Source organism: Loxodonta africana, chromosome 17 (genome assembly GCF_030014295.1).
Source record: "Loxodonta africana isolate mLoxAfr1 chromosome 17, mLoxAfr1.hap2, whole genome shotgun sequence".
Taxonomy (NCBI): domain Eukaryota; kingdom Metazoa; phylum Chordata; class Mammalia; order Proboscidea; family Elephantidae; genus Loxodonta; species Loxodonta africana.
In genome coordinates, this window is record NC_087358.1 from 1,227,421 (window position 1) to 1,241,212 (window position 13,792).

At 46.4% G+C, this 13,792-nt stretch overlaps 1 protein-coding gene across 4 annotated transcripts in view; it reads left to right on the forward strand.

Moving 5' to 3' along the window:
- Positions 1 to 13,792, forward strand: part of DCLK1 (doublecortin like kinase 1) — a 406,473-nt gene that overhangs the window by 337,243 nt on the left and 55,438 nt on the right. For all 4 annotated transcript variants that reach the window (XM_010589360.3, XM_023547224.2, XM_010589358.3 and 1 more), the window contains one exon: positions 13,157 to 13,290. In XM_010589360.3, coding sequence (XP_010587662.1) covers positions 13,157 to 13,290 — 134 coding nt within the window. The remainder of the gene's footprint in view (positions 1 to 13,156; positions 13,291 to 13,792) is intronic.

Here is a 13,792-nt window from a genome sequence, read left to right on the forward strand (position 1 = left end):
TCTTGTAGCTGCCAGCTAGTGAAGGCAGCTGAGGTCAGATGACCAAGCTCTGACTTCATTACCCTCGAATTCCACATCCCAGAAGCAGCCTGAACATTCTCGTCTGCGTAGTTGCCCCTGTAAAGGGCAGCAGTTTTCCTTCTTCTGCAGTCATTATTCCTACATCCGGAATTATGTAGGGTGGTGTCGCGGGAACAGGCTTACAGCTGGATCTTTGTTTAAAAGCTCCCCTAGGCTCTGAAAACCCAGCGATTGAAAACTGAAGCTCCAATCCCCTTGGCAGCTCTGTGCCGTGTAGTTCTTGTTCGCTGGCTGCTCACCAGAGCGTTATCTGTTTCTACAAGTGCCGTAAAAGGTGGTAGAGGTGCACTTTCACTAAAATTACAACTGGCAGGGTACTTTTCAAGTTATGTGCTCACTTGGACATATTTCACTTGAAATTACCCCAAAAGAAAAAAAAGTTCTTTCTTTCCTTTTTCCCTTTCTTCTCTAATTTGAGAATGTGAAATATATATATATATACACATACATACATATATATATCGGCAATGGGTTTTTTATATACATACATATACATATATACACATGTACATACATATAAAACCAAACCCGTTGCTGTCGAGATGGTTCTGACTTACAGCGACTGTATAGGACAGAGTAGAACTGCCCTATAGGGTTCTCAAGGAGCAGCTGGTGAATTCGAACTGTGGGCCTTTTGGTTAGCAGCCTGTTTTGTAACCACTGCACCACCAGGGCGCTCTCTCTCTATATAAATTCTGATTCACTTGTGTGCAGAACACTCACTGTTTCCCCAGAGATAGGGAGCTCATGAAAAGTGAGCCAAGTCATTCTAAAAGAGCATCTCTAGTTGTTTAATCGTCCTTCATGATTGTTTTTATGCTTGTTTATTTGTGTATTTATGGATCCCTGGTGCACAATGGTTAAGTGCTTGGCTGCTAACCGAAAGGTTGGTGGTTTGAACCTACCAGTGGGAGAAAAGACCTGGCAATCTGATCCTGTAAAGAAGATTACAGCCTAGGAAGCTCTGTGAGGCAGTTCTACATTGTCATATAGGGTTACGGTGAGTCAGAATCAACTTGAGGGCACACAACAACGTATATACATACACACACACACACACACATATATACACACCCATGTATATATTTATACACACACATACACACACCCATATGTATACACATATACACACACACACACACACACATAAAAAACTGCCCCCCTCACTGCTTTTATGAGGAGCATTTACCCTTTTTTCTCTCGTTCCTCACCACTCCTCTGTTCACTTAAGTGGAATCAGAAATTCAGTGTCAATAGTTATTCAAGAAATATTTGGGCCAGGCACTAGAAGGAACTGGGCACAGCAATAAACATACACACCCCTAAAAAAACAACCCTTTGCCGTCGAGTCGATTCCAACTCATAGCGACCCTATAGGACTCCACGGCATCAGGTTTTGGTTTTGGTTACTAAGGTCGAACGCCTGCAGTTTACAAGACTCACCACTAGATGGCGGGCTGGTACCCACGGCAGCAAAAACCGTCGGGAGCAGCCTGGTTTTCTTCCAGGAGCCGGGTGGGCAGCCTGGTTTTCTTCCAGGAGCCGGGTGGGCAGCCTGGTTTTCTTCCAGGAGCCGGGTGGGCAGCCTGGTTTTCTTCCAGGAGCCGGGTGGGTCTTTGAAAATGTGTTCTCAGATACGACCTCCTTCAGCAACTTACAGTCTTCCCTGACAAAAATATAACTTACATAACTAGTTTTTATTAGAAATAAACACAGTAATGTTCTCAAAAAACAAGAATTTATTTTCAAAAGTCTTTTTCCCCCCACCCGCAGCCCTCCCTGGGAGAACCTGCCTCTCTGGGTTAGAGATTTCGTTCAGAAACTCTCAGTCCAGGTGTTCGCGCCTGCTCCTAGCTGCCCACAATGACACGCACGGCTCCACGGCCCTTGTTTTTACTAAATTGGTTTTATCTAGCAGCAAGCAATAAGGATCCCTGGTGGTGCAATGGTTAAGCGCTCACCTAACTGAAAGGCTGGGGAGTCAACCCACCCAGCAGCTCTGGGGAAGAAAGACCCCACGATCTGCTCCCATGAAGATGGCAGCCTAGGAAACCCTATGGGGCAGCTCTGCTCTGTCACGTGGGGTTGCTGTGAGTCCGAGCCCACTCGAAGGCAACAGCACAGCAGCTGCCTGGGGCAGTGGTGGCTCAGTGTGGAACTCTCACCCTCCATGCGGGAGACCCAGACAGCACACCTCACCTGCAGCCACCACCCCTCTGTCAGCAGGGACTTGTGTGTGCCGTGATGCTGAGCAGGTTTTCAGTAAACTTCCAGACTAAGGCAGACTAGGAAGAAAAGCCTGGTGATCTACTTCTGAGAATCAGCCAGTGGAAGCCCTGTAGATCACAGTGATCCAGTCCCATTATGCACGGGTTTGCCATGAGTCAGGGGCTGACTGGATGGCAGTTACTCCTCTTCACCTCAAGTGACAGTGAAAGATGGTGCCTCCAGCTCTTCTGAGCTTCCAACTCAAACCAAACTTACGAGGAAGCAGGTTTCCTTCTGCTTTCATCCCTCGACTCTGTGGTCGTCACTCCGTTCTGGGATAGGACAGCTAACCAGACTGGTAGATAGGAGGAGGGCTGCAGGAATCCCGCACGTAGAGGTCGTGGGCAGTAACAGAGCTGGGTGGATTTGCAGTCAGCCTACTATGCTCAGAACTGGAGCCACTGAAATGCGTTGATTAGTGGTTGGGGTCACCCAAAGGAAGAGATCCAGCGACCTTGCATGAGCCTGCTATTGACCCAAATCAGCATCACCAGCGAACTGAAGATGTATGATATCAAAGGACAGAACTGGGATTCAGAAATATCTTTGACCCTCTGTTGTTGTGTTGTTAGGTGCCGTTGAGTTGATTTTCGACTCATAGAGGCCCCATGGGACAGAGGAGAACTGCCCCATGGGGTTTTCTAGGCTATAATCTTTATGGGAGCAGATCACCCCATTTTTCTCCCAAGGAGCCGCTGGGTGGATTTGAACCACCGACCTTTCAGTTAGCAGCGAAGGCTTAACCGTTTGCTCCACCAAGCCTCTTTAGAGATAAGCATGGATCCCTATGGATTAAGTGGCATGGGGTACTTAGGTTACCGGTCATTACAGGAGAGCAGTAACAGGAAGGCCTGGCCTGATGGCAGGTCACAGGCTGTTTGCTGACTGAGCTCAGTGTGAGTTTCAGTGGGACATGTCTGCCAAAAATACAAATGTGACTTTGTCATCAGCTCTCCTCGAATGGGCCCGACTCATGGCGACCCCACGCACAACAGAACAAAATGCCGTCTGGCCCTGCGCCATCCCCGTGATCAGTTGCACATCAGACCTTTGTGGTCCACTGGCTGATGTTGGGAAGCAGCTCTCCAGGCCTTTCCCTGTCCACCATCATAGCAACACACAAGCCTCCAGGGACAGATGGGTGGGGGCTGCACTGAGTGGGAATCAAACCCAGGTTTCCTGCGTGGAAGGTGAGACTTCTGGCACTGAACCACCTCGCTCGCCCTCAGTGTGAACTCAGAGAGTTTGACCGCCAAGGGGGTGCTCTTCCTTGATGACACGCATTGTCCCTCTGCTGAGGGAGCAGGGCCGAGGCTTTGCCCAGAGAAGGGGTGGAGGAAGAAGCACGTGGTGCTCACCAAAACACAAAAGGCTGCCAAGTGGAAGACGGAGAACTTCTTCGTGCCGCATTTAAGGGCACTGAAGTATAACAGAAGAGAAGGCAGACGCTGACAGGTGAGAGATGTGGACGTGGTGTAAGAAAAACTTTGTACCACTTAGACCTGTTGGAAAATGAAGCAGCCTTTACTACAGGTGGCACGGTCACTGAAGTTTCCAGGTGGAGGCTGCTCGGTGATCTTTCGTGAGTGTTTGGAAGAAAGTTCCGCTCTCAGAATTTGGGTGAAACTGAGTGGAAATAGAATAAATGCAACGTTTCCCCAGCGCGTTATTTATACAGTCATGTTCCACTCTGCACGTCTTTCCCTGTGGGCCCTTCTTCAAAACCGTGATTCTACCAGGGAGAAAAAGACATGGTGTAAGGGGTGCTTCCTTAGTTGGTCTGCATCTGTCTGGTCCACGATTCATCCCTGTCACCAAGGACTTAAATAATACAGTTGGTTTCACTTGAAACGACATAGTCTTACTGGTCTAGCCAAGGTTAAAAATAATAATACATAATACTGGCGACGGTTTAGTGCTCGGCTGCTAACCAGAAGGTTGACAGTTCAGATGTACTCACAGATGCCTCGGAAGAAAGGCTTGGCAATCTCCTTCCAAAAATCAGCCCTTGGAAACCCCGTGGGGCCCAGTTCTACTCTGACACACGTGGAGTCGCCGTGAGTGGGAACCGGCTTGATGGCGACTGGTGTGGTTTGGTTGGCAAAGTAATGAAGATACCGATAATCTCACATGTGTTAGAAGAAAAGAAACTTAACGGAGCTTTTCTGAAAGGCCATAGCTTTAAATGACATGTGTACCCTCAGACCAAGTAAGGCTATTCCAGAAATGTACCCTGTGGTTGGCAGTTCCCATAGAGTCAATTCCACCTCCCGCAGCCCCCGTGACAGAGTAGGCCGGCTCCCTGGGGTTTTCAAGGCCGGGACCTTCCAGGAGCGGATCTCCAGACCTGCCTCCTGAGGTGCCTCCGGGAGGTTTCCGGCCTTTTTTCTAGTAGTCGAGCCCCTACCCGTTTGAGCCACCCACAGACTAGAAATGTAACCTAAGGGGGAGAAAATCAGATGTGTCTGCATTTATGCGGGGGTTCATCTTGTGCTTTTCTGTATGGAAAAAAATCAAAATATATTGGAACAGCTGACATCAGGGCATTGGTCAGTTAAATAACAGCATGATGGGGAGGCGGCAGGAGAATGCCCTGGTTGGAATCCCGGGCCCTGAACGCAGACATGAGTTTAAGTTCTGACCTTGCCACTTACTGAGCGCGTAACATTTGGGCAAGTTATTTGACGTTTCTGCAACTCAGTTTCTCATCTCTGAAATATCAGCGAAATACTAAATCCATAGGTTGTTGTGAAGATCAAAGGGGACCATCGGAAGTCTTCCGTGTGACGCCCGGCACACCCCGTTGTTCAGTGAACGGCAGTGGTGGTAGGTGTGTGGGGTCAGGGGTTCCGTGGTGGAATTCTCACCTTCGTGGGGAGACCCAGGTTCCCTTTCCAGCCAACATACCTCATGCACAGCCAGCACCCGTCTGTCCGTGGAGGCCTGTGTGTTGCTATGATGCTGAGCAGGTTTCAGTGAAGCTTTTAGGCCTGGTGATCTACTTCCAGAAATCAGCCAGTGAACACTCAGCGAGTCACAACAACCCACCCTGTCGCGCATGGGGTTGCTGTGAGTTGGGGGCTGAGCGGGGGACAGCTGACAGCAAAGTTGTCATCAAGTCAATTTCAGATCACAGCAGCCCCACCTGACGAGTAGAATTGCCCCCTAGGGCCTTCTAGGCTGTGATCTTTGTGCGAGCAGGCATCAATCGTGTTTTTATGCAAATAACTTATGCCTTCTAGGTTTGTTTGCCCTCCCCCATGAGGTATTTCTGTAAGCACCACTATGCTAATTTTTTTTACATGTTGCTGTAAACAAATGTGGAAGGTGCACGTTATTTTCATAAAAATATGGTAGCCAAGTCTTTCTCCAACAGAGCTGCTGGGTGAATTCAAACCATCAACCTTTCGGCTAGCAGCCGAATGCTTAACCATTGCACCATCAGGACTCCTTAAAAACAAAGTATTTGTGTGATCATTAAGACCCTGAAATACTCATCAGCCACTGAAATGATGACGTAGATACATGTTTATTCACTCGGACGATGTTCATGACATATTGTCTATTGGCAAAAGAAAAGCAGGAGAGAGAAAGCTCTGGAAATCTAGACTCCAGAATGTTTTCCTCTCTAATTATTTGTCTTTTCTAGTTTTTCCACAGTGACTTACGTAACTTGCGTGATGAAAACGGAATGAAATTTTTAAAATTGCAGTGGTATTGGGTTTCCACAGTTTTAGCAAAACCCCAGGATGGACAGTTCCTGACAGAGTTTGCCTAACTAACTGCAGCCACGTGGAAGTCCTTTTGAGACAGCTCAGGACTGCTTTTACGTGACCATGAGAGTCAGGTCCCTGGTGTTTCCACCCACTCCTCCTCCTTCCCCTATTTCTCTGGTGTAATACTTTGAAAAGGGATTTTAATTTTCCCTTTAACATCGTTACCACTCTTCAGACTTGCCCCTTTCTGACTTCTAAACAACTTTTATTAGTTCTTTAAGCTCTTGATTTCATAAAGATTTTATATGTGAGTATAAAATGGGGATTTAGAGTGTTAATTTTTTTCCCCAAGGGGTTTAGTTTAGAAGCATGTGGACTGGAAAGTACATTTTGCAGAACAATGCCCTGCTTTAAATGTTGCTATATTTCACTTCTTAAAGATTGGAATTTAATCCATTTTCCTTAGAAAGAATCACAGAGACCAAATACCGTGACTAGAGGAAGGTCTATGTCCTTTTAAAGGGGTACCATGTTTGCTAAAAAGTACATCGACCTTTTTCCATGGTTTTGTCAATTTCACGCCACTTTTGTTCAATTCTATTTTACGAAATAATTTTTACTACCTGCTGGACTCCTCTGGGAAAATACTTCAGTGGCTGCTAATAACTGATCCGCTGACATCTCAGCATGGTTTTCCTTGACGTCATCACAACACCCAGAGCTAGACTTGCGCCAACATGTCTGTTATACCAGTCAGCGATTAGTTCAGGATTGTGGGAATCCCAGAAACCGTTTGCCTGGCTTCAGGTTGTCTGAATTTTCATATTATTTTATGGTCACCATCTGCATTTTGTGATTATATATTAAATCTTTTATTCTTCAAACAAGTTTTCCAAATGGTCTCAGTTTCCCATCCAAGGGAAGCCAAGTGTATGCCCAAACAACTACTGTTCACGAGTCCCAGCCAGTGCTAAATCCCAAACAAGTGAAAAAAGAAACAAAAAGTGAAGCCCTTCTTAAAAAAGAAAAATCCTGTGTAAAATACCAGTGTGCCCACATGCCTACACACCTGACCTTTCGCTGTACCTATTCTGGCTAGGACGCGCCTCAAGCTTCTAACTGGAACCTTTTCCTAATTGTTGCCATTGAACACATTTAGTCTGTCAGATCACGGGATGTCTTTATAGCCATATAATAAACCCTAGAGAACAACTTCTCTGGCTGTAGCCATCTGCAGTGATCACAAGGGTAGCTTACAAAATACTGACAGTCTTTATGGTAATAGGATGCATATGGCAGCCCACAGTTCCGTGTAGCCACATTCAATTAGCATTGTACCATCACGGAGTTTTATTGCTGAGTTAAAACAGGGAAGGCACTACATACTAGATGATCTGCACTAATCCCCGTCTTGTTAGTAGTCTTCCATGTTTAAAATGTGGGGGACCATGTACAGAACATTAAATGAACATTAAATTATATTTCACATTGTGAAAATTCTTCGGCTGACAAGTAATGTGCTGTCACTTCATGTGTGGGTCATATTAAAAAAAAAACAAAAAAACCCATTGCCGTGGTGTTGATTCCGACTCACAGGGACCCTATAGGACAGAGTAGGACTGCCCCATAGGGTTTCCAAAGCTGTAAATCTTTGTGGAAGCAGACGGGGACATCGTTCTCCCTCGGAGCGGCTGGTGGGTTTGAACCACCAACCTTTTGGTTAGCACCTGAGCACTTAACCACTGCACCACCTCGGCTCCTTTCATGTTTTATAAAGGGTTTAAAATACAGTTATCACAAAAAGTTCTGCTTATACTCAACAACAACAAAATTAATAAAATTTAGGGAAAAAAAAGTTCTGCTCATCCCAGAGCCCTGTTGCTGGAGCTGGCTGTCCACACCTGTCTGGGTCACCTGTTAAGGTTCCTTCCCGGAGACGTCAGGAGGAAGAGCAATGCTAGTGAACAAAGTCGGATCCACTCAAAGTCCCCAAAGCCTGGGACTCGGCGTTTTAAACGTAGGGTTGTTAGAAGCTTTTCAGATGTTTAACTTTTAATTAAAAACGTAGTTCAAAGCAGATTTATGGCTGTCATTTGGGAAAATAACTTCTCTGGAGATGGTTTTGGGAGGACGTGTGTGTGTTTGAAGCAGATGTATTTAGCAATCTGTGACTTTAACAAAGTTTTAATTACATCTGTAAAGGGGCTCCCACGCCCTCTGTAATTGGCTTGGTAAGACTTGAGGGTGAACGCAGCTTAGGTTGCGGCAGACGCCAGTGGTGACCCCGGTTGTGAGGCTCATTACTCCACTGGCCGTGAGGAAGAAAAAGGAGCCTGGTGGCACAGGGGTTAAAGTGCTCACTGCTAACTGAAGGGTGAGTGGTTCGAACTCACCCAGTGGCTCCTCGGGAGAAAGATGTAGGAGTCTGCTTCCGTGAAGATCACAGCCTAGAAAACCCCATGGGGCGGTTCTCCTCCGACCTGTAGGGTCGCTAAGGGTTTTTTTTGTTTTTGGTTTGGTCTGAGGAGGGAGGGGCGTACGTCCATTGAAGGAGGGAAACCCTGAAATTTATTCTTCTGTAGCGTTCTCCGAAAGTGTTGACAGAGAAAACACCTTGCTTCCTGCCCTGCCTGACATTAGTTAACCAGAGTTCCAGACTGGAGGCCTGGACTCCTCTTCACCTGCAAAAACACTTTGTTGAAGTATTTCTAATGTGCTTGTGTCTAGAAATGTTTTCAATTACATGTAACAGGCTTTTGTCTCTAAGCTCCTAGTGTCTCTCCTTAGCGTCTCTGAACTTCTTTAACCCAACCCGCTGCCTTTGAGTCGATTCTGGCTCACAGTGACCCCATATGACAGAGTAGAACTGCCTCATAGGGTTTTCTAGGCCGTAATCTTTACAGGAACAGATGGCCAGGTCTTTCTCCCTCGGAGTGGCTGGTGGATTCAAACCTCCTGCCTTTCAGTTAGCAGCCAAAGTGCTTAACCACTGTGCCGCCAGAGCTGTTTTTAACCTCTTTGTGTTTATGACGGTTCTACTATAGAATTTCCAAAGCGGAAAAAGGGGACATTGTAGAAGTGATGAAAGAGGTGAATAGAACGTTTTAATTATAGGTTCTGTGTATTTTATTTGGAGTCTCCGGGCGGTGCCAGTGGTCCATGCACTCAGCTGGTAACCAAAAGGTTGGAGGTTCAAGTCCACCCAAAGGTGCCTTGGAAGAAAGGCCTGGCAATCTACTTCTGAAAAATTAGCTGTTGAAAACCCTACAGAGCACAGCTCTCCTCGGACACGCGTGGGGTCACCGTGAGTAGGGGTCACCTCCTCGGACACGCGTGGGGTCACCGTGAGTCAGAGTCAACTCCATGGCAACTGGTTTACGTGTTTTATTTAAATTGGTTTTGGTTTATTTTAGAAGCATTGTTACATTTAGGTAGCGTTCATTTCTTTATTTTAGGTAGTTTTTTTAGTGCTTTTTATCTTAGCTATGGAAACGTTTCTGCTCCTATAAAGATTTACAGTGTTGGAAACCCTGTGGGACAGTCCTACTCTGTCCTATAGGGCCACCGTGAGTCAGAATCAACTCAGCGGCACCCAACAACAACAAATGTCCTACAGCATAGGTGGTGGGGATTGAGGCTTTGGATCAAATGGCTCAGTTAAATGTCACCGACGTTGGCGTATGAGTGTATGTTAGATGGAACTGCTGTTGAAACGCAGGTGCCTGGTATCAGACGGGACGCTTAGTTTCCGTTGATGGGGGAGTGTCGACTCAGAAAAGGAGCGTGAGGATGGCTGCACAACTTGAACGAAATCATCAATGTCACTGAATTGAACACATGAAAATTGTTGAATTGGTGTATATTCTGCTGTGTGTATTTTCACCAACAAGCAAAATAAATAAAGCAAATTATTTTTAAAAATGTGGACGCTCTAAAATAAAACCTTTGCTGCCTCTGAGAGACCTGTACAGCCGTGCTCAGCGTGAAGATGTAACTCACAACTGGGCCCCCAACATCTGCTCTTGTCACACTCGAGTGAAGTTAGCTGATACAGACACTGTGTTTAGGGGAAAAGCCACAAAATTTGTTTCAAACAATTATCAACGGGGACACATACGTCAGAATCTGCACCGCCTCGCAACGCAGGCCCCGCGACTGTTTGGACCCAGCAGAGCGTCAGACAGAGGCTACTTTGCGTTCTGTAAGGTTTACTGGAGACCAAGTGGAATTAGGGACGTAAACAGCTCCGCTCTGTCTGGGAGATAAACTCAGTCATCTCCTGGGTGTTTCCATCTCAGGTTTCTTTTCATGAAGAGCATTTGCTTGGCACGTGGATGACTAGAGACTACATTCATGGATTTCTTCTGCCTGAGAACCTCCAAGGAGCCCTGGTGGTGCAGTGGTTAAGCACTTGACTGCTAAATTAAAGGCTGGCGGTTCAAACCCACCAGCCACTCCTCGGGAGACAGATGTGACACTCTGCTTCCTTAACGATTTACAGCCTTGGAAACTCTATGGGGCAGTTCTGCTCTGTCCTGTAGAGTCACTATGAGTTGGAATTGACTCGATAGCAACAGGTTTGTCTTGGCTTTTTGAGAACATCTAGGCTGGAGACAATACTGTGTTTTGCAGTTCTAATACTTCCAAAAGAGCCCTGGTGGTGCAGCGGTTAAGCCCTCGGTTGCTAACTGAAATGTCGATGGTTTGAACTCACCAGCTGCTCCCTGGGAGGAAGATGTGGCAGTCTGCTCCTGCAAAGATGACAGCCTAGGAAACCCTATGGGGCAGTGCTCCTCTGTCCTATAGGGCCACCGTGAGTCAGAATCGACTCAACGGCACCCAACAACAACAAACGCCTCAAAATCCCAAATCCAAACCTGTCCATGGTGTCCAGGGCTAAGCAGCTGCTTCATAAAGGAGGAAGGACAGTGTCCACCCCAGATGACAGCTGGTCAAGGCAGCATCTGTGAGGGTCACCTGGCTGCCTCTGTCCTCACATCTCAAATGCAGGTGACCTCACAAGCTCTGGACTCCTCACAAGGGCAGCTCAAACTTGATCATGGACAAAGCATCAGGACGAACAAAAGCTCCTTGCTATGAGGAGGGGGAAGACGTCAGAGTATTTTTGGTCCAGAAGAGAGACGGTCTCTCCAGCAAGGAGGCCCTCACTGCCGGCTTCTGCCAGAGCAGCTAGTTCCGAGTGCTCATTGCTGAGGCTGCAGATTAGCTGGTCGAGCGTTGGCACCGTAGCCCGAAGTGTGATGAGACGTGAACACGCTTCTTGGAAAGGAAGGCAGACGTGGCGTGTGAATGGTTACGACACTCCAGGGGTGTGCACGTGGGCACTGCTGTGCAGCAGGTCCGAGCTGCTCAAGAAGTAATAGATGATGGCAAGGCCTGACCTGCTGGATGAGTTACCTGGATATACATGGTCGACGCCACCATTTCCTTGAAACACCTCCCCAAGATCAGCCTTGCTGGAAACACTAGCCTTTTACTGGGCCTTCCCTCTTTCCAATCTTCTGATTCCAATAGAAGGCAGTGAATCAAAACTCCAGATGCCCTTTGATCTTCCCTTTGAAATAAAAGAAGTTGTTTGGGATACTTTCTTTTTTTTTTTTTCCTTTTAAGAGCAGATCCATTTGGTTTGATCTTGGGCTCGGATTAAAGGAGTATAAACACCCCTCACAGTAACATGGATCCCCTTCTGTGGTTTGTTGGGTAAAAGGATTGGAGACTTACGGCCTTCATAAGGAAGCCTGGACAGAATGCTGACTCCACATGTGATAAAACTTTTCAGATCGCCACAGGCGAAGTGAAGCGTTAATATCCCTGTCAGTTATTAATAAAACACGTAAATAGATCGCGTTGGAAACTTGAGGCACTGAAAACAAAGGATTTTCAATAGATGCACAGATTTTTTGTTCGTTTACTAACTGCATTTGAAAAGCCTCATGTATTAGGAGGAAGAAGTAATTATTTTCATAGACTGGATAACTTTGCATTTCATTTTGTATGCGAATCAGTTTTAACTGTAGAAAACATCAAATATAGCGAAGCAAAAGGGAAAGAGAAGTCTCCCATAACCCTACCACCCAGCGACAAACGCGCTGACATTTTGTATTCTTACGGAATTTTTCCTTGCACGTCTTTTTTCTCTTTCTTGAACGTTCTATGCAAACCGATCTCTAACCTGCTGTTCTCAGGTCTCAAGAATAGCTCATTTTGGTAAGTATAGATCCACGTCACGTTTTAGTAGCCCTGTAGCCCCCTTGGCGTGAGTGTGTTGTCCACTCTGTGACAAGCAGCCGCCTGCTGAGGGTTCAGCTTGGTCCCATCTGCAGGAATCCGAAGACACAGCCCGCTGGGCTGATAACTGGAAGGTTGGCAGTTTGAACCCACCCAGGGGTTCCCTGAGAGAAGGACCTGGTGATCTGCTCCAGTCAAGATTGTTGTTGTCAGGCGCCCTGGAGTCTACTCCAACTCAGCGACCCCATGTGACAGGGCAGAACAGCCCCGTAGGGTTTCCTAAGCTGTAATCTTTACAGGACCAGACAGCCTAGAAAACCCTACGGAGGCAGTTCTGCTTTGTCGCCTGGGGTTGATATGAGTTGAAACTGACCCCACGACACCTCATAACAACAACAGCAAAGAAGGACGTGCATTATGTACACCATTAGGCATCAGCCACTGAGAATTTGCTGGTTTCTGTGAGCAGAACCAGATAAAATTCTGATTTGTTTTTTTTTTTTTTACTTTTTGTTAAAAATTCATTAGATTCATATCACAATGACCTTTGTTTCTTTAAGAAAGCTTTTGACCAAAAGGTCAACAATTGCTTTAAAACAAAGATGAGAAGGCAAGGGGGTGGGGAAACTAGATGAATGGAAACAAAACCACCAGAATGGGAATAATGAGAACGCGCAAGCATTGTGTAGAGTGTAGCCAATGTCACTGAACAATTTGTGTAGAAATTGTTAAATGGGAGCCTAAACAGCTGTGTAAACCTTCACAAAAAACATAGTAAAATGTTATTTAAAAAAGTAAAATCTTTTGCACTCTTGGCTTTAAGCTTCTCATTTCTGTTTGAGGTGTATGAACACCAAGACGGCAGCAAGTCCCTCAAGCTGGGTGACTTCGGACTGGCCACCATTGTGGACGGGCCCCTGTACACGGTCTGTGGCACCCCGACATACGTGGCTCCAGAAATCATTGCTGAAACCGGGTGAGTGGTTCTCTTGCGTCTGTTTATCATAAGTGCTGCAGTTAAAAAAGAGCCAGCCTGCTACACGAGTATCAGCGGTAGTGCTGCTCTGTGCCATCGCACAGAAGAGCCATCAGGTTTCCTTCATTCTCTCTCTCTCTCTTTTTAAACTTTTACAGTTGAGCCATTTTCTCTGTTTTTCCAATCAAGTTGCCAATTACCGCAATCTTATTTAAGGCTTCCATTTGGTCTTTGTTAAAGGTAGAAGAGCAGTTATTAACCCCAGGGTAAAAAATGTGCTGGCTAACAGAAACATACAGCAGTGGTGATTAACTCGCTTTTGGAGATAAAAGAAACAGACATTGCTCTTTGCAGTGAGGGCAGCCTCCTCGGGTTTTGCTCTCTGTGGCCCTATTGTCCGTTCCCACTCCCGCTATTGGCCCTCTAGGGGATCCATTGATTTTTCTGAGGCGTACAAGTGCATTCAGGCATCAGGGGGCCGCTGAGAGTTTGCTGGTTTCTG